A 24,859-nucleotide genomic window follows, 5' to 3' on the forward strand; every position below is an offset into this window, starting at 1 on the left:
AAAAAAACAAATATAGCCTGGCTTTGTCCAGCACATGTATTAGTGGTACATGGCACAAAGCCTCCATTGTACTTTTAAATATATCCCTTCTAATCATAAAGTTTTTATTGTCATGCTTGAACATAGATTGACAATGGAAGTTAAATGTGTATAAACTGAAATTCAACACAAACGGGTTTTCCATTTAAAGTCTATCCCTATAATTTTATTAATGTTGTGTTATTACAATTCGTAGCCAAGACCATCAAACATTAAATCTGAGCCCCCAAAATCTGCTCTGGAGGGTGAACCTGGATCATCTGGTAATAAGTCCCAATGTGTTCAGCGAGAACAGATGTGCAATGGACTGCACTGTTAGTGGATATAAGGCATTACAAGCTACATAAAATGAAGCATTATAGCTATACACCTGCCAAATTATGTGCTGTTGGAATGATAGTGAAAATACTAAAACAAAAAAAATTCTGCTGTTTTCATGTACAGGATTCACTACTGGGTTAAAAAAAATGGTTAATGTTCCTTGTGCAATGAGTACCATGCAGTTCAATGCTAGTTTAGAAACCAGACGTGTAGTACTGGCTAACAAAGAACAAAGGTTACTTTATATCCTGCCTCCCCCAAATGTTTGTCCTCTCAAATTCTTTAAATTGTGACTATATCCTACAAAAAAGGAAATAATAATAGGCGGGTCTAACTGTAGCATTTTAAAATAGTGTATTACCAAACAGTCCACTTTCCGTTAGCCTTGATATTCTAAAATATTGCATCTTGCATACTGTAGAGTTGTAACATTTTATGGAAACTAGAGGAAAATTCTGTAGAAGTTTAGAACTGTGATTCTCAAATTTTGCTCTTTAAACTTTGAAGACTTACTACTCAAATCTGCCTTAAGGAAAGTCAAATCTTCCATCAAATCAAGCAATCATTTCTCTCCTACTCACATCCTTCAGTGCTATCTATGATGCTACCTACTACTACCTACTACTTACTTTGCCACCAACTTGGCAAATCTACAAACCTGATGCATGACTCCGTGGTGAGTTACAACCAAATGTTTTGGATTTTTTTGCATGGAAGGCTTTGACGGACGCTCTAATAGATCATCTTCTTCATCTTCTTCTTGTTATTATTATTGTTGCTGTTGTTGTTGTTGTTATTATTATTATTATTACCATCACCATCACCCCCACCCATCTGGAAGCTCTGGGTGGCTTCCAACACACATAAATACATAATAAAACGCCAAACATCAAAAACTTCCTGATACAGGGCTGCCTTCAGATGTCTTCTAAATGTTGCGTCGTTCTTTATCTTTTTGACATCTGATGGGAGGGCATTCCACAGGGAGGGCGCCGCTGCCGAGAAGGCCCTCTGCAACCTCACTTCTTGCAGTGAGGGAACCGCTAGAAGGCTCTCGGAGGGAAACTTCAGTGTCCCGGCTGAACAATGCAGGTGGAGATGCTCCTTCAGGTATACAATACTATTATCCCCACCCCCATCAAAAAACCCTTTCATGGGAATATACTTAAATTGGCATCTTCGTTTGTGTCCTATAGGCTGAAGCTATGGATTTTAACTACACCCTAGAACACTTTTGGTATCAATGAGGTCCGCACTATACAACAGAACACCCTTTGCTCCACATTTTAATCTAGGCACAGTACAACAAATCTATAACAAAGTACAAGAAAACATTAGAACCTTAGGTTAGCACATTAAAGAGCTTGTTTTATATCAAATTAACATATTTGTTTACTTTCCCCATATCCGCTTTATGGAACACAATGCAATTCATTAAAAACATCAGTACAGTCTTAGCTTATTGATTTCAACAATCAAGAGCTCCTGAATTTTTACAGGGGCAAATATCGTTATACAGAGATGGGAACCTCAGGCTTGGGGGGCAACTGCAGCCCTGTAGATGTCTCTGTATGGTCCTTCCCCAAGCCATGCTCCTTACCAGCCCTCCTTGAATGCTTATGACTGGCTAGAATGTGGTCTGATAATACTCTGGTGGTAATATCACCTGGATGGACAATAACAGCAGTCCTCAAGCACCACCCTCTGGAAACAACCATCAAAGTAGGACCAGAACCACCGCAAAGCAGTGCCACCTAACCCTAACTCATATTACTGTATATTATTATCAGTTATGATTCTCATCTTCGGCATTGAGTATTTCACTCTGCAAAAAACAAACTTTGGTTGATTTACTTAGTTTTAATATATTAAACTGGGCATGCTTCTCAGAGCTCAAGTTCTTAAAATTCTGAAGTCCTTACCAAAGTTTGAAGACTCACATACGCAAACCATCAACAACAACCCCTCGCAAGTGGGACAAGACTGCAATATGATACGCACATGGGAGCTGTTCCAAGTGCCACTTTCAAATTTAATATACAACGGAAACCTGCTTACCTATCGGTGGCAAAACAGGAACAGCTTGCAAACTCGTTTTGGTAATGCAATCCTTGTTGATTACCCAAACAGTTGCTACCACCAGTCAGTGCCTTGAAACCTACTATATTCAAAGCCACCTGTCTCCAAACAAGGGCCTCCAAGTTATCCTAACAGATGATAAGAAGGCTTTTGCCTATCTTTTGAGCGGTATCGATTGCCTCCCCCAGCCAAAGAAAGGGGCACCATTGCTAAGCCTAGGAAATGTACACTTAAAAAGTTCGCCCAGTAGAGAGACTGAAGTCTGGGAAGAGGGAGGTGCAACCGGGAACTGCTTGTTACAAGAAAGTGCTGCAAGCGGCCCGCGGTGGCCAAGCGGTGCAGACGTTTGCAATGTAGACGCAGCCACCCGACTCGGTTCCACTCCGGGATTTCAGTTCTCAACGGGGGTGGGTGGAGAGGAAAGGCCTCAGCGAGACCCCACGTACCTCTTCCTAAAGCAGGCCGGGGAAAGGCCAACACGACACAAGAAATACACACAAACACTGACACGCCCCCCCCCGACAGTCCAGTTTCTCTCCCCCCCAAAAAACTCTCCTCACCTCCTTGACGGGAGGAAATTTCTTCCGGCACTCCAGGCTCAGGGCCCGCAGGTCGCCCTGCATGTTTTCCAGCAGCTTCTTCACGGCCTCGGGGCTGCTCGTCCCGGCCATGGCTCCTCCGCCGTGTGGGGAAGGCAGCGACGCGAAGCCGGCAAGGGACAGGCCCGGCCGAGCCAGCGTCGCCGCCTGAATGTGGCGGCGCCCGGAGGCCGTCAAGTCCCGGGCGGAGCCACGGGCAAAAGCAGCAGCAGCACCACCAGCAGCAGCCGCCTCAGCCTCCAAGGCCGGCCCCGCCGCGTCCACGTCCGCTCCCGCTCCCACAATGCCGGGCGCCGCCGCTGCCGCCGCCGCACGTCAGCCCCGCTTCCGTACGACAGAGGCCTCGCGAAGAAGGGGCGGCGCGAAGGAGGGGAGGGCCCGCAGGGCGGCGCGGCCCGAGGACGGCGGGGCTGAGGCGGGTCTGTCAGGGGCGGAGATGGGGGGCAAAGACGGGGCGCGACCCTGTCCGGCCTTGGTTTGGACGCAGTCCCGGAGGAGAAGAGGCCGTCGGTTCCTCAGAGCATGTGCAGTTCGTGCTTCTTCCCCCATGCAAGGTGGCATGGAGGGGATTCCAGCTCCTCTTTCTTGAAATCGCCGGCACTTATTTCCTTGCGTCACCAGCCCTGTTTAGGGAAGTTTTTAGTGTGGGATGTTGTCTTGTGTTTTTATTTTTGATTTTTGTTGGGATCCGCCCGGAGTGGCTGGGTCAGCCCAGTCAGATGGGCGGCATATAAGTAATAAATTATTCTCATTATTTTTATTCCTATTAATTATTATTATCAGCAGCAGCCCCGATTCGGCTTTTTTTTTTTAAGATCCCTGCCACTTCCTCTCAGATTTGCCATATCAAAGAGATATGGGATTATCCATGTTGTTTACTGCCAGCTCAATGCCATATATATCGTTAAGGTAAAGGTAAAGGTACCCCTGCCCGTAGGGGCCAGTCTTGCCAGACTCTGGGGTTGTGCGCCCATCTCACTCAAGAGGCCAGGGGCCAGCGCTGTCCGGAGACACTTCCGGGTCACGTGGCCAGCGTGACATCGCTGCTCTGGCGAGCCAGAGCCGCACACGGAAACGCCGTTTACCTTCCCGCTGGTAAGCGGTCCCTATTTATCTACTTGCACCCGAGGGTGCTTTCGAACTGCTAGGTTGGCAGGCGCTGGGACCGAGCAACGGGAGCGCACCCCGCAGCGGGGATTCGAACCACCGACCTTTCGATCGGCAAGCCCTAGGCGCTGAGGCTTTAACCCGCAGCGCCACCCGCGTCCCATATATATATCGTTACCCCGCCTTAAAACCTAGTGAGTTCAGGAGGTCTTGCCCAAGGGGGAATCGATACAGGTTCGCAATCTTAATAAGCATTTTGAGCCATCGACATCACCCATGGCTGGCAAATGCTCCTTAATCTAACAATGGAAATTGTGTAGCAAGTTGCATTGCATTTTTCCTTAAAAAACAAAACAAAAAGGTATATCTGTTTAAGATTTGTGTTGTATCCCACCCCCTACTTTAAAATAACAGTGTTAATTGTCTTTTTTTTTTTACGGTTCAGCACCCTTCTGTTACTAATAATAGCTTCAAATTCCAACACCACTGCCAGTAAAGGAAAACTTGCTTCCATTATGGATCGAGTGGGTTACAGCTGATCAGTCCTGTTGCTTTGGCCCAGAGGACCTTTGCAGGAACTGTTGCCTGGCAATTGGCAGCTGCCAGCAGGAGAAGCTTGCCTCCATCAAGGGTAGAATGAGATCCAGTTGCTCAGTCCTCTTCCTTTACATCGGAAAACAGGAATGAAGGCCAAGCTTGAATGCAGGAAAAGCCACCTGCGAAACCCTGTAGGGGCATTTCTTAAGTAACATTTTTATTGTGAGAATTGTTTTTTGTAAGCTGCTTGGAGAGCATCCCAGGGTTATGAAGTGATATAAAAGCATTATAAATATTATTCCTGGGTGTTTTGTTTGTTTATTTTGCTTAAGCATGAGGTGCATTTACTGATATTAGTATCCATGCTTCCAGTTCTTGCTTCTTTAGAGGGGAAGTTGGCAGCTGTCCCTCATTTTAAGATACACATTCTGTATGCCAATATACTACAGCTCTACAATGTGTACTTAGTGAAACAGATTATAACATTGCCAAAGTTGCTTAATCTAGAAAGAGCCATATGATCTCTTCATGAGCAATCGGCAGCAGACCTAGGTGAGCAATTTGCCTCACAGAGCCTCAGGCTAGCCTGCAATCGTTCCTAAGGCTCCTTTTTATTATGCACCCTCATTTACTTTCAGCTTGTGACAAGAGTGATGCATCCCACATTACGTGTTTAGCTGCACAGTTTAAAGTGTCCTCTAAACATAGTCTAATTGTCATGAGCACATATTTGAAAATGTGCGGTAGAGAAATACAGTCAGCAGAGAGCTAGGGTTTCCTACATTTTCCTGGCAAGTGTACATTAGCGTCAAGCGAAAATATACTGCTGTGTTAAGGTGTGGAAAACACCAGGGGATGTGGAGGGGAGTAAAGGATTTTCTTTATCCATCTCCTCACCAGTATGAACAGAGCTGACAAGCCAGGAGCTGGGCCAGAGGATTGTGGACTCTGCCAAAACCTCTCCTCCTTTCAGCACTAGACCAGAGCATCAAGTCATAGCTGTAAGTGGAGGAAGTGCTACTGACTTTTCAGTTCTTGTTCTATTCAAATATGGCTCTTGTTAAACTAATAGCTCAATAATACTGGCATGGTGAGGACTTAAGAAAAAAAAATTAAGAGCCACCATGTCATTGTGACACTACTGTAAGACATGTACATGATTAAGATTACATTTATGCACATGATTGATTAAAGCATTTTCCTTTAGCATGGCTACTCACATGCTCAAAATACGTAGCCTCTAAAATATTTTAATTGCAATATCCTGCCACATTGCCTTTAATTGTACCTTGCAATCCAATCCTAAATGTATGCTGAGGTAAGAATACACTCAAGTACTTCAGTAATAAGGAAATACAGAGTATAGCTAGAATACTGGCTTCTGGCTTTTTCTTGGATTAAGAATGCATACTTCTGAAAATACAAACTAATGCACATCAAATAAAAGAGACTGGATTAACTTTTAAATGAGTTAGCAAACTCTTTGTTGGTAGTGAACAGATGAAGTTATAAGAAGGTGCAATGTTAAAACAACTGTATATATAATTACTTGAAGCCAGAGGTTTTCAACCGTTTTGAGTCCATGGCTCCCTTGACCAACTGCATTCTTTCTGCCGTACCCCTGTGGGACTCAGAAACAAGTTACGTCACCCCTTGCCTGCAGAGCCGGCTGGTTCTCACCATTTTTCAAACACCCTTGTGGAGTGTGCCCTCAGCCTGCTCTCCTTGGGTGTCCTCTGGGCAGCTGCTGCTGCTGCCGCCCCTGGTCTCTGAGCTGTCCCACCTCCTGCTCAAGTGAGGTGCCTCCTCACACTGCCCCACAGGGGCCTGGAAAGAGGATACCCTCAGCCTTAGTGGCGCAGTGGAGACTGGCCAAAGGTGAACATGAGGCCAGCAATTTACCTTGGGAGGCAGGAGTGGCAGCAGCAAGCACTCAGCTCCCAGGCAGGCCTTGCACACAGCAAGCACATGAAAGACCAGAACAGCACCTGCCTGCCCCCCCTCTCGCTTGTCTGTTCATTTCCCAACAGCAAGGACTGGCGGGCTGGGCTCCCTCACCAGCTTGCTTGCTTACTCTGAGGCCACCTCAGCTCCTAGCAACCAGCACCCACTGGCCAGCCCCAGAGGCACCATTCGCCTGGGGAGCTTGTAGCCAGGCTTGAGGCAACAAACAGCTGTACAAGCCTTGGGGAGGCAGAGATGCAAGAGGGCATCAGAGGAGGGAGGGAAGGAAAGAGGGACAGAGGCCAGTGTTGCCTGTGGCACCCCTGAACATCATTCAAGGCACTCCAGGGTGCCAAGGCACACTGGTTGAAAACCACTGCTTTAAGCTATTGTGGCACTGTGGGTTAAAGCCTCAGCGCCTAGGACTTGCCGATCGAAAGGTTGGCGGTTCGAATCCCTGCGGCGGGGTGCGCTCCCGCTGCTCGGTCCCAGCGCCTGCCAACCTAGCAGTTCGAAAGCACCCCCGGGTGCAAGTAGATAAATAGGGACCGCTTACTAGCGGGAAGGTAAACGGCGTTTCCGTGTGCGGCTCTGGCTCGCCAGAGCAGCGATGTCACGCTGGCCACGTGACCCGGAAGTGTCTCCGGACAGCGCTGGCCCCTGGCCTCTTGAGTGAGATGGGCGCACAACCCCAGAGTCTGTCAAGACTGGCCCGTACGGGCAGGGGTACCTTTACCTTTACCTTTAAAGTGCCCTGAGATAATTTGATAAAGTGTAGTACAAAAATTTGAAACAACACCAAGTATTCACTGTATTAAAATTAGCATTGTTTGAGATCCCAAGGGATCAAAAAGCTTCAGTCTCAAGTAAAATCCACCAATGTATCTACACATTAGCCCACCAAATGATCAACCAGTATCATCCAGATACTGTATGCCATGGACTGAGAATAGGAATAGGAAAATAGGGCACTGCAAGGGTACATGGCATACACAGAAAACTGCTCCAGAAAACTCAAAAATTAAGCTAGTCCTAAAACACTTTAACCAGTGGTGGTGAACCTGTAGTCCTCATCCTGTTGATGGACGTCTGATCCCAGAAATATCAGTAGGACCATAGCTTCCCCAGCCCTTACTTAAACCAAGTTCTAATACTATCTGTGTATGTTATTCGCTCTATGCCTGTAAGGATTCCGAGAACTCCAGATACCTCAGTTGTGCCTCATACAGAGGGCTAAAATACAGATGTAAAATATTTGAGACACTTGGCTTATTAGGAATTTCAAATTGCTTTCTTTATACTATAGCAAACTAGTACTTCATCATTTATCTCATGATCAACCCAACAGCTTGTTTCTCTCATTTCTAGTTTCCAGTACTACTGAAAATTGCTTTGAAATATTTTCTTGATCATTTAGGCTCGTGCAAAGGGCTGAAGTCAGGCAGCAGCATGTTGCATATACTTCTCCACAGTGTATAGTTATGGCATTCATTCCCACAAGAAGCAGTGATGCCTACCAATTTAGATGGCTTTAGAAGATTAAATAAATTCATAAGAAATACAGCTATCAATGGACACTAGCTATGATGGCTATGTTCTACGTCCACTGTTGGAAACAGTATGCCTTTGAACATCAGTCACAAAAAATCACAAGGAGGGAGAGTGCTGTTGTGCTCAGGTCCTGCTTTGGCGCCTCCAATAGGCATCTGGTTGGCCGCTGTGAGAAAAGCATGTCGGACTAGATGACCCAATAGCCTGACCTAGCAAGACCTTATGTTCATGATCATAATACATGAGCTCTCCAAGAACCGGGTCTGACAAAGAGACAGAGGAGCAGGTGATAACTGAGTTTGATGAGATGAATAGAGGGAAAATGTCACTAAGCAAAGCATAGGTGACATCCAAGAGTAAAGCAGCTATTAGAAGTTTGTGGTACAGGCCAAAAGGGATAAGGCTCAAGATAGTTCTTAGTACCTTACTTGTACTACCTCATTTTAGAGGTCAAATGCAGCCAAAATTATTATTTGGGATCTGAACAGCTCTGTAAATTTTGGGTCAATCAAACTCATACATCTATATGGTCGGGATATTATCACCTAGGATATGATAAAATGATTAAAGTGTTACCTGCTTTCATGCACTATGCCCAAGACTCTCACTGATTTATCTACAATGGACTGAACCACAGTAGAAGATTTTGGCTACCCCCCCCCAAGTCGTACCCATTCTATTGACAGCCCACAAGTTACCCATACAGTATGTGTTCCATTTCAAGCTTAATTTTGATGCAAAGTGTTTTCACGAGTACCTCTGGTTCTTTTCAGTTCAGTTCCTGTATTGATCATAGGCCATAACAGGGATAAAAAATAATATAGATGAAATGGTTAATACACAGGCAAAAAGGTAAGTGATTGAAAATTAGATGTTACTACAATGATCATAGCAGCACAATTGTTTTCAAATATTACAAGTCAAATAAGACAGCATGGGTGTTGCTGTATCTTATCCTACTAGCTCCACTCTAAATTGGGGATCCTGATATGTCTTTTGGACCGCAGTATTGTTCAGGGGTGTGAAAGAACTAATAAACCTGAAAATACTATTATATTATGCCCAACAAATACAGTGTGTGGTTTTTATACACAATATAAAATATACCTCTCATCGAATCTGGGTAGAAGACACTCATCCTCCTCAAGGTTTTGTTACAAATAGATTCAGTTTACTGTACAGCTGTAGAATCTAAAGAACAAAAAAACTGTATACAAATTTTTAGGACCACACACCTATTTAATCTAAACACTCCCAATTTAAAGCAAACAATCGTGATTTAAGTTTTAAGGACTCCTGTGTCCCACCCACATGTAGAGTCCACATGTCAGCTGGCTGTGTGTACTGTCCCTAATAATAAAAAAATCAAGCACGTCAAAAGGAAAACACAATCACACTCTCTAAAAAACTTCAGTAATAAATATTTATGTAATAAACAATAAAAAATAGACCAGTTATGCAGATAAATAAGGAAGATCTTCAAATGGAATTCACTAAAAGTAAGACATAAGCGACCTTTTGTATTTTTATTTAACCACTGTGGAAGTTTAAATTTACTCAAAAGGTTATAGTACAGCCCCTTTAAGGCTGAGCAACCATAACATGCTGGACTGATATTTTTTATTAAAAAATGTTTATTATATTGGATGGAAGGAGCGAATGTTTGAATAACTTAGGTACTTGGAGAACTAATTAGTAGTAAAATGTTCTAGTTTAGTCTTTCTATAATAAAAATTTCCACCCTACATCACTGCCAGTGCTTCTGTCATGGGGACCATTCAGATATTTAGCCCTTCTATGCATTCTGAAGAGTTCAGGAAGAACTCTGCCCACATGGTTTTTTAGAATGTTTGTCAACTCCTTGAACTGCTAGTACTTCAAGATGGCGGGACTTGGTAGTTATAGGTATTTTTTTATCCAGTTCCCTGCAGGAGGAACTAGATATTTATATCGTCAGTGTCCCTTTTACAACCCATGGTAATATAATATATTTGACAACATGTGGTGATCCATTACCAAAAACTTCCTAGTAAAAGAAAAATGAAAAGACTAAATAAGGCCTTGAATAGCTTTATTGAAATTTTTATAAATAAAACATGCGCATTTCAAATGTAAACCCAAGTGAACTCAAGTGCAGACAATTTTTTTAACCTCTGTCATGCAGGAGGCTAAGCTTACATTTAAAAAAACAGAAAGCAGCTTTAAAATACCAGGATGAAACACCAGCTTTTAATATCAAAGTATAAAGCAAAGCCATGTCCACAAACCTAATTTTTTTATCCTGGTCAAATGCAATTTTAAACTTTTAAATGCTAACATAAATAAATAATTTACCAAAATGTGCACTCACAGAGTGAACTTTATTTACAATACACAATTTATAACTTATTGTATTTGATTAGTTCAAGTGAAGATCATACTTTTTGCTTTTAACAATGGTGGGACTTCAGGTAGTAGATATGTGAAGTGGGCCTCCACACTTAGGGAGTTCCTGTCAAAGGCAGTATTGTATATGAATCAACAATACATTCTTCCAACTATATCAAAGGGAAAGCAGCAAATAAAAAAAAAATGTTTCAAACTGTTACACTTATTTTTGGCATCCCAGACTTCTTGAACACAGTTAATTAAAATCCAATTCAAGGTATGTATGCTTTATCTACTTACTGTACAGGTTCTGACTCTTGAACATGCAAATGCCAAATCTTCTATAATAAAGTTACCTTTTTTGAGATAAGATGTAAGGCTATGGTGAATTCCACCAAGAACGCACATGAAAATTAACAGACCTACCTTTAAACCAGTTGCCCATTAACAATTTGAAGGCAAGTTATATGGAAAAGTCATCTAAGCTTGATGCACAGTCGTTACTATGAATACAGTATACTATTAAAAATCGGACCCTATTACACGGCATGTAGTTTGCAAAATTGCCAAACTACCAAAAATGGGGTGGGGTGGGGACTTTTACAGCACAATTAAAATTTTTGGACTGACACCAGATTAAAATTACGCACATCTTATAAGCAAGGTAACAGGAATTATGTTTACAAAGTAGATCCAACAAGCAATGAGGGATACTTACATTTAATTGAAAAATTCAATTCCTTAATGCAGCATGAAATCCAGAACCTGTTCCACAGCAGCAGTAAGATGAACATAATATTCTGGAAGTTTACTTATACCACAAAAGGTTAAAACACCTTTTCCAAGTTATTTTCTATCATGATTAAGTTGCTTTTTAATCAACGTTTATTTCAGGGATAAACTTGAAAATTTGGTGTTGCAAGAATACTGCTGCACTTATTGGTCACATATACTAGGCAAATTGAAGTTTGTTACATGTATATGGACACACCTATCCAAAAATAAAGGCTTGGCAGTAATATTCTTGTGGTGTTACACAAAAAACAAATCCATAAATTGTTGATAATAACTCGCATCCGAAACAAAAAATCCATAATTCATCCAAACTGCAGCAGAAATTTTAAAGGGGTTTATTTGTGATTTCCTATACGTATATAGCTTGTGAATACAAGATTGTAAAGGTAATAGGAGACAAATTCTGTTAACGTTTTCATTGTGTTTCACTTCAAGTACTGCACAAGTTAAAATGTAATAAGGATTTACATTCTGTCATCTGAAATTTCCCATCTCAGATTTTATTTTTAATTTGGTGGGTAATTTCAATGCTTTAGTAGGTATCTCCCACAAGAAAGTTTTTCTCTGTATGGCTTCTAGGTCTTCCATTAGTTAGTGTGCATACAATTTTCATTCTCTATATCATTGTCATTCTCATTACTGTCTTCATCACTCTCTAATGGGATGCCTGTGGCGGCAGAAGCACCTTGTTTAGTTTCCCGGTCAAGAGGAAAAAAGCCAGTTCCACTTATTGTGTCCTGTCTCTGGTAGAAGAGCACATATGCTGCTTTGGACTGCAAAATAAGGAACAACCAAGTTTTAGTATTATCTCCATTTTCATAGGTTGAAAAACCAAGGCCCAGAAAGCCAACAATGGTATTCACTGAAAGGATTCTTTATTTGTACTGTTTTTCACTACGGCACCCAAATTCGTATTGGTATTTATGAACTGACATCATTAAACCTTTCCGCAACTGCTTTCTACTGAAGAACGTAGTACTCATTTGGTAAGCCTTTCTAGATTTCCAGCGCTGTTCTTCAAGCCAAAGTACTAAGTACATACCATTCTGGCATACTGCTATTTCAAATTACACTGTAAATCGGGGTGGGCAGACTTCAGGTTTGTGGGAGCTCTTTTGCTCTTTTTTTAATATAACCAACTGTAGGCAACTTTTACTCAGAGAAGACTCAGTGAAATGAGTTATGTCATGCCATTATTTGACAGGCCTACTGTGAGTAAAAATTTGTTGGATTCAACTCTCAGATTAATAAAATAATCCTGGGACCAACCAGAAATTTGTTCTGAGTTTAGAACAGAACTGAGCTCACAGTTCTTCCACACAAAAATCCCACTTCTGGTAATTCCCATTTCAGAAATGTAATGTGGGTGGGGTGGGGAAGTAATTTTGTCATTGCCATTATTATGTTGAGAGTCAGAAACCCTTGCTCAGAAATCCACCAAGAGATCCGTATTTAACTCCTGATTATCCCTGTTGTAAATTAGTTTCTTACTAAAATATATATGCAAGTCCATGTTATGTCTTGTTTCTAGGAAAATAAAATATACTTGCCACTATTTGTTCCTCAGATGCAGTGGACACGCTACTGTCATCAAAGTAGTACCATTTCCCATCATCTTTATTTTTTGCAAAAGCAGTGTCTAGGATAGGACAAGAATATTTTCCCTTAAAGTGCTAATAACAGGCCACAATAAAAAATGTATTATCTTACGAACAAACTAAATTACTTACAATGCCCTCCACCCATTCCTCCATAGTGGTTTGAAACTGCAATCAAATTATAGCGGCAAGGCCCAGCATTTGGATTAATAAGGAATTCCGACATATCCAAATCACTGTTTCAAAGAAAATATCTCATTAATTCTGGATTTATATTCAAGAACTGGTTGCAGGTTTTACATCTGATTTCAACACAACTGAGACAAAGCACTCACTCCAAACCTTATGCAAAGAAACAAATGTAGGTCTTTTAACTGGTACGTATTCATCAAGGCATTTTCATACACACTTATATTTACTGGGTGCCCTTGCTAAAGAAGAAATGGGAGAATCCAGCCTATTTAGTGGTTAGAGTGTCAGACCAGGACTAGAAAGAACAGCTAAATCAGGCATAGGCAAACTCCGGCCCTCCAGATATTTTGGAACTACAATTCCAATCATATCTAGCTAACAGGATCAGTGGTCAGGGTCAAAACATCTGGAGGGCAGAGTTTGCCTATGCCTGAGCTAAATCCATGAAGCTCACTTGAGCCTATCTCAACAGGATGTTGTGAATATAAAATTGGGATCTGGGAGAGCAATGTATTCTACCTTGAGTTCCTTGGAAGATAGAAATGTACTAAATAACTAAAATCAAGCAATCCTCAAATAATAACAGCTCATTCATGTAGAAAGCTTTTAAAGGAGTATTTTTACTCTAGGCAACACTATCAATAAGAACTTTCTTCCAAGCCTTACAGAAGTCACAACTGAAAATGTATTTAAGATTAGAATGATAGGACTGTACATTAATATCTGAGGAATTGTTTGGACAGAAACTAATTAGCATGGTAGCCCACTGCTAAGAAAACACAGGGGTCATTTTTAATTTGGAGCAGTGAAGAGCAGGTTGTGCAACATCAATGAAAGCTATGTAACAGCACAGAAAATGTCTTAGCTGTAGTAACCTTGAGCGTAAAGCAAGGCAAATGCAACTTATGCCAAGCAAATTATTCTTTTAGGGCACCTGGAAAATGCTTTGTTGTGTTCACAGTGAGTTAAGCCTACATAATCAATAAATTAAATAAATAAATAAATCAAAACAAAACAGAAAAAACTAAACTATTTAATTGTTGTTAAATATGGTTTTCTTACTTTATAGGGAAGTCAACCAAAGTATCCAACTTATCTCTCATGTATCTGCTGTAAGAAAAACGTTTTAAATGCACTACCAGTACTGGTGGCAGCGACCACAAGTCTAGTTTTTTGGTAGCTTGCTGATGTTCTTTACAATTTGGGCAATACCTACAAGAAAAACACATTTCAAGTCAAAGCTTTGCATCACAGTGAAATTAAAACACCATGTCATTAATGCTTCTCCATGACTGAGTAAAGCTCATCTTGACAAATACGAAGGTATTCTTTAGATCGGGGGCTGGGAAGCTGTGGCACTCCAGATTCCATCCTGACAGAGGCTGGTGGGGTATGGGAGTCCTAGGACACATGCTCCACACACCGGCTTTAGGGCCTATACTTAATAAACTAAACATCTACTTATTTAAATTCATGATACTAATTAACAGTGTGATCTGGAGAGATCCCCTGCTTCTGTTTCTTCTGAAACCTATGCAAACAGAATGCTTTACCACTCCTAATAGGGTTACAGAAAAGGTGATGGGTAAATGAATGACTAATCCTAGCTCTTCAGACCTAAGTTATTTCTGGCCTGCATATTCGCTCTGCTCAACCTTCGCCAGCTGGTGCCTTCCAGATGTTTCGAAATACAACTCCTGTCAATCCCTGTAAATATGATGGGAGTCGTCCAAAACATATGAAAGGCATCAAGCTAGCGAAGGTTCCTCTAGCTCTTAAGCATATCTATACTGTCCAAGGGCTAAAAAACACACGGGGTAAGCTGGATTTATGACCGAAGTCTTTACGAATTTGAGGCACATATGTCCCTTTAGATATTTTCAATTTTTTTTCTTAAGAAAAAGAAGAAGACTTAGGCTCATGTGTTTCTTGCTTCACTTCTCTCGCTAAAGGAAGAAATATGTGGACCCATCTCTCCTAGCAAGAATTCTTTCAAAGTGTTAATTCTAACATGCAATATAGCAAGCTTTCACTCGGCTTTGGTACACGTTTTAAAAAGAAAAGCCTGACTAGCTTTTCAGATACCTTTTAATTGAGTAACTTTTTAAAGAAATGTAACTGATATTATAGTATGAAGTCTTGTTACAGAAGAAATAGTTTACTCCAATTTATCCTAAATAGAACCCAATAAGGCAGACATGTATGTACAAAGTATTTTTTTAAAAAATGTGATCCCATTGAGATCTGAACATGAATTTTTGCCAGTAGCTCTTAGAAATATTAAATAACAAATACATTTTTTTTGAAAATTTTAATCATATTTTTAATCCCTTTTTATAATGTTAATTTTTGTCACTTAAACGTAAATTTTAAAGTAAGTCCATCATGTAACATATCATATTAAAGCCCATGAAGAGATTGGTGTTTTTAGTTTTGACGTATCTCAATTCTAGGCTGAGCTTTTAAGGTTTTTCTGTAGTCTGACAAGGCAAAAATTGTCAATTTCTAGAAATTTCAAACCCTCATAATTCACAAATGGGATGAGATTTTTTTTAAAAATAAAATTTTAGATTTAAACTGAGTTTTGATCAGTCAAAAAGTGTACAAAATATTAAGAAAATTGAATGACACAAGATAAAAAAGTTGAATCACTTGATATGGAATGACCCTAGTAGGGGGCCCCATACTTGAGGCTTAGCCCTCTTTAGAGCAGGAAGTGAAACTACAGTTGGGGTATAATTTGCGCATCTTGTATTGTCAGGGATACAACCTGATGAGTGCTGTGCAATCTCCCCCCTCTAACCCCTTTCCGTCTACCCATTCAAACTCATTAAGCAATTGCTCTTACCATGGATCTTCAGCACCTAGCTTTTCCTTTGTTGTGAACAATTCAATGCAATCTTTTAATTTCACAAAGGGCTTTTTGGGAGGTCTATATTCCACGCTCTCATGTTTTTCAAAATCCTAAAGAGAAGTATTTCTTGCGTTAAGAGAACAAATAAAACAAAACTCATTTTAGTGATGTTGTCTTACTATAAAACAAGGTCTACAAGCTCCCAAATCTGGAAAAGCTAACCCAAATGGAAAACAAACTTTCCCTATATTGAACTATGCTAAATTATTTTGAAAGAATTTACCGTTCCCTAGGCCTGGTGTCCTTTTGCCCTGTTTTGGAATTTGTCTGATTTGGGGGTGAGCATTTAGGACAACCCCCAAAATCGAATGACAGGAGGTGGTGGTGCAAAGTGATTTCTGCTGGTTTGGGTGAGAGGGAGCTTACTATGCTGGTACAGAGGGTGAAAGTGAAAAAGAGGGAAGAATCTTCTCTGCTACCATCTCAATAAGCTCCGTTCCCTGAAACCCTTTTGAGTTCTCAAGTTGTGGACCTTGAGTTGGATACTCCCAATTACCCACCTCTGAACAGGGTACCCGTCTCTGAGTTAGGGATGGCCATTTTAGCCTACTCCTTAATTCAACCAGAATATTATTATTTTGTACAAAAAATCACATACCTCAGCGGCATTTTCATCGAAGAATCGCTTTTTATATTCGGGGTCCCAATCCAAAGCCAAGAAAGATCTTTCTAAATAGAAGAGTAGAAACCTCCTTTAAAAATGCTGTATTTATTTTAATAAATAATAATTATAATAATAGTCCTATAACCCAAACATATTAAGTGGCTTACATGAGTTTAAAAGAAAAAGTTACTTCATGAATATTTTTGTTCTGCATTTCTTTTAATCACATAGGCAATTTTGTTTTTTATCCTTTTAGAACATTGCCCTGGGCTTTGTACCTGCTAGATACAATGTAGGTACTTAGTAGTACATAGTCATCTCTAGAACACTGTCTAAAAGGGCCAATACTTGCTAACCATTTGCCAAGTTTGCATACACACCCATCTGATATACTGTATCCAGTTTAGGTATCAATTGCAACCAAACTAAGACACAGTAGCCAAACCTCAGCTAACCATGTTTTGGGAATCTCTAGATTAGAGGTAATGTAATGTGTTAATGTTGTGATATAACGAGTTAAATGCAAGACTGTCTTTGAAGACAGCTCAGAAACTGCTTTTATTCTGCAATGTTTCTATCTTTAAAAAGGGTTTTGTAAAAAATTCTAGTGTATGCTGCTCTTGGAATTTATTTGAAGGGTGGGACATAAATAATAATTGAAAAAAATGGTGCAAACCAACATAGGCAGCCTGAAAACTCGTGTATCTTTTGGGAATGGGCTTAAAAGAAGCTCTCGGGGGGGGGGGGGAGCCTCCTTGTGCCTTTTGATACCACTGACCATAGTATCCTTCTAGGCCAGGGACTGTCAAGCTGGTCCCTATTGCCCACCAGTGGGCGTTTCAGGATTTTAGGTGGGCGGTAGGGGGTTCTATGGCACAAGCTGAATCCCCCTTCCATCGAGCACTGGTGGGTAGTAAGGAGATTTTACCATCAAGAAAGATGCATTAGTGGGCAGTAGGTATAAAAAGGTTGACGCCTGTTCTAGGCTGTCTTCCCAGAGTAGGACTTGGAGGCACAGTCTTAGGGTGATGGTGGTCCTTGCTGGAGCCGTTGGAAGACTACTGCTTCACCCCATAGAACCAGTTATTTGAAGGACCACCTACAAGCACATGAACCTACCCATGACTCAAAATCAAGTGTGGGAGGCCTGATCTCGCACCTTTCACTGTGCTCAAACAGCTTGGCAAGCACCTGATACAGGGCTTTTTGAGTAGTGGCCCCATACTTCTGAAGTTCCCTTACTCAAGAACCATGCTTGGCCCCATCCCTTGCGGGCTTTCTGTGGTCCCTAAAGACTTCCTTATTCCACCAAGCTTTTTTTTTTTTAAATTTTACTGCTGATTCTCTATTTTCAATTTTATCTCCATTTTATTATATGATGGTCTGATATTTTTTTTTATTGTAATCAGCATTCAGGAGCTTGCCCCAAAACAAAGGATAAAAATAAACAGCAAAGCAACAAAATACATACAACATTTTAACAGGAAATGTTAACAGAATGGAGTAGAATCAAAGCTACCCCACTATTAAAAACAACAACTTACCATCTAGCCTAAGTTGCCTGTCATCAAATCTAATATGCCTGGTGTCATCTTTAACATAATTGATGTCAGTGTTGCCTAAACTATTAAACTGGAATGTGAACAATCGCTTTTTGTGCCCTATAAGTTGATCCTTGCAAGAGTCTTCTGTGCATAATCCATTCTCGGAATCATTGTCTCCTCCAACAGAGTCTTCTGACTGGCTGTTTTCATTTTCAGAAGGAAGTTCCTGATCCTGGCTGGATTCATCATCTTGTTCATCAGTTTCCATTTCACCTGGGATGGAGGATATAGCGGCACCGCCTGTCATTTACACAGAACGTTACACATCTCACATCGTTGTGAATTTAGTGAACAGGAGGCACTCTAATGCAGAACCATAGATAGGAGTGTGCAAAACTCCCTGGTCTACAGGGAAACTCTAACTGGCATATACCAGAGTTGTGGAAAAAAAACATAAAATTGCTAAGCACAATTTGGCTCTGCCACCTCTCACAAAGAGCTATTAAAATCGCTACAGAAAAAGTTGGGCATCATTTAATATCCTGTACTTCGCTCTTGCCTGAAGCTGCTACAGTCTCATCCTCACTCCAGAGCAGACTGAACACCTGCCTATTGTCCTTGGTGAAGGACGCTCCCCCTCCTGGGGGGGGTGTATTGTAGGCAGGCCACACTCTCTCCCCGTGCACAGCGGGGGAGCTGCAGTGCCCCCTCATTATAGGGGAGTCCCGGCCGCATCACGCCCCCGGCTGACTAATCCGGTCAGCCAGGGGGTGTGGCTTACCATATTTAAGCAACCGCGCAGCTGGGGGTCTCCCTCTTGGTTCCTGCTTCAGTGGATCTCCCGCCCTTCCACCCATTTTTCATACGTTCAACATCTTGGCCTTGCTATGGACCTTGGTTGGTCCCCTGTTGAGGGGGCCTGGTAGGAATTTTTCCACTTGGCAAATTGGCACCAGCCATGTTGTTTTCGCCTACCTCGTAGTAATTGTCACAACTTTGTAGGGTTTGGCGGTTAGGCATTGGTAAAACCTAGTTTATAGTAGGGGAGGTTGTGGCCATCACCTGCCTCTCCTCTTTAAGGGTATTCCGTTAAAGGGATCCGGGGCAGTGGATCTCATCCGAAGCCCGGGTATGGGCTAGGGCCATGCCACGACCCCATCAGGGACCTTGGGGGAGCTCTTAGTTGATGTACATCAACAGGGCTCCCCTTACTGGTGGTTGACCCTTACCAAACTACCTGCATGGTGGGCAGGAGTCAGGTATAGTCGGTTCAATTCCAATGCCTAAGCCAATGCCACTCACATTCTGCATTCTGTAACCAATAAAGTTGTGGCTTTAATTAGCCCATTAACCTAAAATACTGGTGTCCATGTGTTTTATTATTCAACAAATGGGGGAGGGCTCGGGGCCTTGACACGCAAGAAATATGGACCCACCACAAGTGTTTTGTCTGTTTCTGTAATGTGGTCCCTGAGATCCAAAAGTGCTAGAGATTTAATGGGAGGTTTACAACAATCAGGGCAGGTTTCAGAGCACCTTTCTAAACTGAACCAAAGTTTTAGGCAGCTATTGATAATTCAGGTCTTACTTGGGGATCCTTCTTCATGAATTCCATTTGGGCCATTACCATTGATACCATTGTCCTTGCAGCACTGCAAGGATGCTTCGGTGTCTTCTGTTTCAGTAGAAGTTTTCACGTATCGGCTGGAACACATCAATTGTTACACAACTTAAAAAAAAAAATCTTAAAAAAAGTTTCAGCATTTTCCCAAGTAACAAATAGTGAAACATCTTAAGACAAAACAAAACAAGGTGATGCACAATATAACTTTCCTCCCATCCTCAATGTGAGCAGTGCTCCTCTTCCATGAAACTGTGTAAGAGAACAATTACTGTAGAAGCACAAGAGTTTACTATATACCAAGCTATCCTTCTGAAACATTTTACATTTATTCTAACTCGTTAGTGTATTTGCAAGGAAAAATAAATAAAATGGATCAGGCACAATTGTGACACTAATGGTTGTGCAACTATGGCCAAAGTCCAGGGCTACAAAGCCTAGGACCCCATCTAAAACAATTCAAACAGCGTACATAATTATAGATGCCCCTTTTATTGTTTTTACGTTTAAAATATATCATTGTCTGCAACAAAATGATGCTTATTCAAAAGTAAACAGGTTTAGCAGAGAAGCACTAGGGACGCAGGTGGCGCTGTGGGTTAAAGCCTCAGCGCCTAGGACTTGCCGATCGAAAGGTCGGCGGTTCGAATCCCTGCGGCGGGGTGCGCTCCCGCTGCTCGGTCCCAGCGCCTGCCAACCTAGCAGTTCGAAAGCACCTCCGGGTGCAAGTAGATAAATAGGGACCGCTTACCAGCGGGAAGGTAAACGGCGTTTCCATGTGCGGCTCTGGCTCGCCAGATGCAGCTTTGTCACGCTGTCCATGTGACCCGGAAGTGTCTCCGGACAGCGCTGCCCCTGGCCTCTTGAGTGAGATGGGCGCACAACCCCAGAGTCTGTCAAGACTGGCCCGTACGGGCAGGGGTACCTTTACCTTTACCTTTTACTAGAAGCAACCTCCTTAAGCCATCATGGAGATTGGATTAAAGTGAATCTGCATATGCTCAGACTATTTACTTCTTTACTGTTTTTTGTTATCCCTCCCTGCCCCCTCTAACGTATCAGGAGTGTAATGAATGGTAAACAGGGAGGATCAAAGGTCTTTTTCAATTGTGATCATCCCTGCTAACATTAGCATTGTTCTGGCATCCAGGTGACCTAACACAGCCCTCCATTTCCTTCATGGGGTCTAGGCTAAAGGTAAAGGTAAAGGTACCCCTGCCCGTACGGGCCAGTCTTGCCAGACTCTGGGGTTGTGCGCCCATCTCACTCAAGAGGCCAGGGGCCAGCGCTGTCCGGAGACACTTCCGGGTCACGTGGCCAGTGTGACATTGCTGCTCTGGCGAGCCAGAGCCGCACACGGAAACGCCGTTTACCTTCCCGCTGGTAAGCGGTCCCTATTTATCTACTTGCACCCGAGGGTGCTTTCGAACTGCTAGGTTGGCAGGCGCTGGGACCGAGCAGCGGGAGCGCACCCCGCCGCAGGGATTCGAACCGCCGACCTTTCGATCGGCAAGTCCTAGGCACTGAGGCTTTAACCCACAGCGCCACCTGCGTCCCCGCAGGGTCTAGGCTAGCAATGTCCAAATATGTGACATACATTCTTAGTGCAAGTAGGAGTGCATTCCCAGCATTTCTCTTGTACGCTTACCACATTCTCAAAAGCAGAAGATTGTACAGCTTATCTTCAGTATTGTTTCTAGGCACTGCTATAAGGAAAGGCTGACCAAAATGTGTGGAACCACTGTGGTGGCTGTAACCGCTGTGCCGAAATTTCTCCCTCAAACAAACTGGAATTACAATTTGCTCCGTATCTTCAGTTCTGTTGATGCCAATTTCAAATCTAAGGCAGAATACAGACCCACACAATTAAACATAGTGCCATAAATCACACAATTTTGCCAAGCAGTCAATGAAGGAGCATCTTCACCCCCATCGTTCAGTCCGGACACTGAGATCCAATGCCGAGGGCCTTCTGGCAGTTCCCTCATTGCGAGAAGTGAGGTTACAGGGAACCAGACAGAGGGCCTTCTCAGTAGTGGCGCCCGCTCTGTGGAACGCCCTCCCTTCAGATGTCAAGGAAATAAACAACTATCTTATCTTTAAAAGACATCTGAAGGCAGCCCTGTTTAGGGAAGTTTTTAATATCTAATGCTGTATTGTTTTTAACACTTGATTAGAAACCACCCAGAGTGGCTGGGGAAACTCAGCCAGATGGGTGGGGTATAAATAATAAATTATTATCATTATTATTATTTAGTAGACGAAACCACATGAAATTCATGACAAACGGAATACCGTTTAGATTAAGTTTGTTTTCTACTTACACATAAATGTCATCACGCTCCATAATACTACTCAGATTTTCATCCATTGCAAATATCCTATGGAACCTATGATTGTATATATCAGTAACTATCATCTAAAAAAGAAATAGAATACATTATCACTTGAATTTGCTTAGGAAGTCAGACAACATTAAACATGATCTACAACTGTCCATTCAGCATCATACCTTATCTGCAGCCACCCCAGACAAAGTTGACAATGCTGTGCAGAGATCCTGTATATTTCCAATTTTTGGAACTACTACTTTATACTAAAAAATAAAATACAAAGAGTGTCATTAATAAGAAAGCGGAAAGGCAGCTTAATATAACTTCCAACTTTATACATTGATGTGACTATGAGATTGGCTATGAGAAGGAAGAGTGCCCTAAGAAACGTATCTAGCTGAGTTTTGCCAGTATAAATAAAGCTGACGTTTATATTCAAATTTCAAAGAGTCTAATTCCACACATGGAAAGGGAAAGAATTTTGATTAGAACCAAATGGTTCAACTAGTGAGGAAATTTCCTAGGATCTCATGAACAATCGGTTACTGAGCAACCACAGATTAAGCAGGCAAACCTATATTTAGCCAAACTAAGAGGTATCCGTGCTAAATGCCAAGTGCATTTAGTGCATTTTTACTTTCTTTTTAATATTCAAATTTTTGAAGATTATTGGTTAAGCCAAACTCAGTTTTCTACTGTGGAAAACCAGAGATTCCAAAATAATTTCCACCTTTCCAGTGATCTAGCACTTGGTGCAACTAAGGTCTTCATATAGCAAGAAATGATAGCTGATCTGCTCTAAATCACCACATTATTTCCCCTTAAAAATACATTTTCATAGCCTATGAGCTCAGTTGGCTTTGACATATTGAGGTGAGGGTCACCCAGAAGCCTAGGACACCAATCTCTGATAGCTTGTGTGCGTGTTGCAGGGGACAACTGTAACGTTGCATTTCGGATGTAAGGAGCAGGCCATGTCCCATCTCAAAGCTGTCATCTTCCAACTTGCATTTTCTTTCTTGCCTTCCAAACACACCCAGCTCCTTTCCAGGCTGCAGTAAAGCATTACCATCTTTCTTCGTTGTAGTTTTTACTTATAGACAAGTGCTATCATCTACTAGATCACCTGGCGATTCCCCACACACCCTTTTTTATTGCTTGTGTTTATGCATCCAGCCTCGTTGTGTGTCTATTTATAAATTCTGCCTAATTGAGAAATTATATGTCAAACAAGTCAGTTTAATGAACAAAAGCAGATATTCATCAATGTAGAAAATAAACACACACGCACTTAGCTTGCACTATTTATAATGGTTGTATTTGGTGACTATGGCAGCAGAATTTTTTTAAGCAGGCAAACGATGCAGGTTTGAGATACATACACACTGAACAACTACGATCAGTGTTCGAAACTCCCATTGCTCTAGGCGCATTTTGCAACAGGGAATTTCATTAGCACAAGCCATTTCTGAGCTCTGGGCCTAAGATTTCAGATTAAAACTGTGAAGTGGAAGGAAAGGAGGACCTCTTTCTGCCTCCGCACTTCCAGCTACTCTCTGAAGACTGGAGAAGAGACCGTCTTAAGAATATTACGGGGGTGGGCATGAGAAAGACTAGACCATGTGAAAAATGAACATAATATTTTCAGCTTTGTATTATAGTTATAAAGAAAAGTGTGCCTAGACGTTCCATTTTTGCACCCATAACCATTTAAGGTGCCATTTAGCACCTAGCTTCTGTATCTCAGTTTCTAACACGGACTACGATCAACACAAGAATTGACTGGACCCTAACAATAATCAAAAGTGGCCTGACTCAGAACACCTGCTACATTTCTTCTGTTCTTTTTCATAATATAAGCAGACATATAATTTCCTTTATCAGCTGAAAGATTTTTTTCTGTAATGTGCAACTATAATTAGTACACAACTTCAAAACAGAAACCCAATGACACAAAATGCCAGGGATTAGAGAATAAAGTTAGAACAATTTAAACACTAAAAGCAAAGAAACAAAATATTGGTCAAACATTGCTTGCAAGGGCTTCATGAACTCTGCTGCTATTCAAGATAGTACAGACAGAGTACACATGTCTACCAAGAGGAACATGGAACGGTTACATAAGGCAGGTATATTTAATTCACCTGAAAGAAGCAAATTACAATTTATTCCCTAGTAGACCATGAAAGTCAGAACATGCGTAAATACTATACTTCTCACCTGCATAGGTTTGGCAAGCGGATCCATTCTAACTAAATAAACTTCCAAAGTGCGTTCTTTTTTCATGGGTAGTGGAAGAGTCAAGTAACAAAAGGGGTCAAATGTTACGGAGATCTTAGCACATTCTGGACAAACTAGGGTTGATTTAAAAAGTCCGTGGAATATATCTACAATGATGGAATCGTTTCTCTTCAAATGGTTCTCCCAAGCTTCTTCAGCAACCACCTAAGTAAAAGCAAATGTTTGAAATAATGTATTTTTGCCCCCCATGAACGGTTTTATAACACTTGAATGTATTGAACAGGGCATGAGTGTGTAATGATTAGCACCAACCAACAGGGACCACATGAATTAGAAGGGCCAAGTTATTTTAAGCAAAGGGCATTAGAAAACACCATGAAAGGCAAGAATGGTAGGGCTTCCTCAAGTTAGCAGAAAGCTGGGATATGGCATTTACCACCTCCCAATTATCTGGAGTTTTTATTATGAGAAAT

The 24,859-nt window shown here is 41.6% G+C and overlaps 2 protein-coding genes across 10 annotated transcripts in view; both read right to left on the minus strand.

Moving 5' to 3' along the window:
* MON2 (MON2 homolog, regulator of endosome-to-Golgi trafficking) overlaps positions 1–6,603 on the minus strand; it is a 59,946-nt gene extending 53,343 nt beyond the window's left edge. For 2 of the 5 annotated variants that reach the window (XM_083698899.1, XM_083698898.1), the window contains exon 1: positions 3,000–3,714. In XM_083698899.1, coding sequence (XP_083555025.1) covers positions 3,000–3,110 — 111 coding nt within the window. In that variant the 5' untranslated portion in view covers positions 3,111–3,714. Of the gene's footprint in view, positions 1–2,999; positions 3,715–6,584 lie in introns of those variants that run through there. The other 3 variants (XM_083698901.1, XM_083698900.1, XM_083698902.1) reach the window with 2 other exon arrangements.
* Positions 6,604–10,231: 3,628 nt separating this feature from the next.
* The window catches only part of USP15 (ubiquitin specific peptidase 15), a 54,198-nt gene continuing 39,570 nt past the window's right edge, over positions 10,232–24,859 (minus strand). For 3 of the 5 annotated variants that reach the window (XM_083699061.1, XM_083699059.1, XM_083699062.1), the window contains 12 exons: positions 24,366–24,590; positions 22,325–22,408; positions 22,137–22,231; positions 21,461–21,652; positions 19,780–19,895; positions 18,192–18,464; positions 16,642–16,712; positions 15,978–16,093; positions 14,192–14,341; positions 13,070–13,173; positions 12,890–12,978; positions 10,232–12,112 (listed from right to left, as the gene is read on the minus strand). In XM_083699061.1, coding sequence (XP_083555187.1) covers positions 11,927–12,112; positions 12,890–12,978; positions 13,070–13,173; positions 14,192–14,341; positions 15,978–16,093; positions 16,642–16,712; positions 18,192–18,464; positions 19,780–19,895; positions 21,461–21,652; positions 22,137–22,231; positions 22,325–22,408; positions 24,366–24,590 — 1,701 coding nt within the window. In that variant the 3' untranslated portion in view covers positions 10,232–11,926. Of the gene's footprint in view, positions 12,113–12,889; positions 12,979–13,069; positions 13,174–14,191; positions 14,342–15,977; positions 16,094–16,641; positions 16,713–18,191; positions 18,492–19,779; positions 19,896–21,460; positions 21,653–22,136; positions 22,232–22,324; positions 22,409–24,365; positions 24,591–24,859 lie in introns of all 5 variants that reach the window. The other 2 variants (XM_083699058.1, XM_083699060.1) reach the window with 1 other exon arrangement.

This window comes from Podarcis gaigeae (assembly GCF_964106915.1).
Source record: "Podarcis gaigeae genome assembly, chromosome: 10".
NCBI classification, from domain to species: domain Eukaryota; kingdom Metazoa; phylum Chordata; class Lepidosauria; order Squamata; family Lacertidae; genus Podarcis; species Podarcis gaigeae.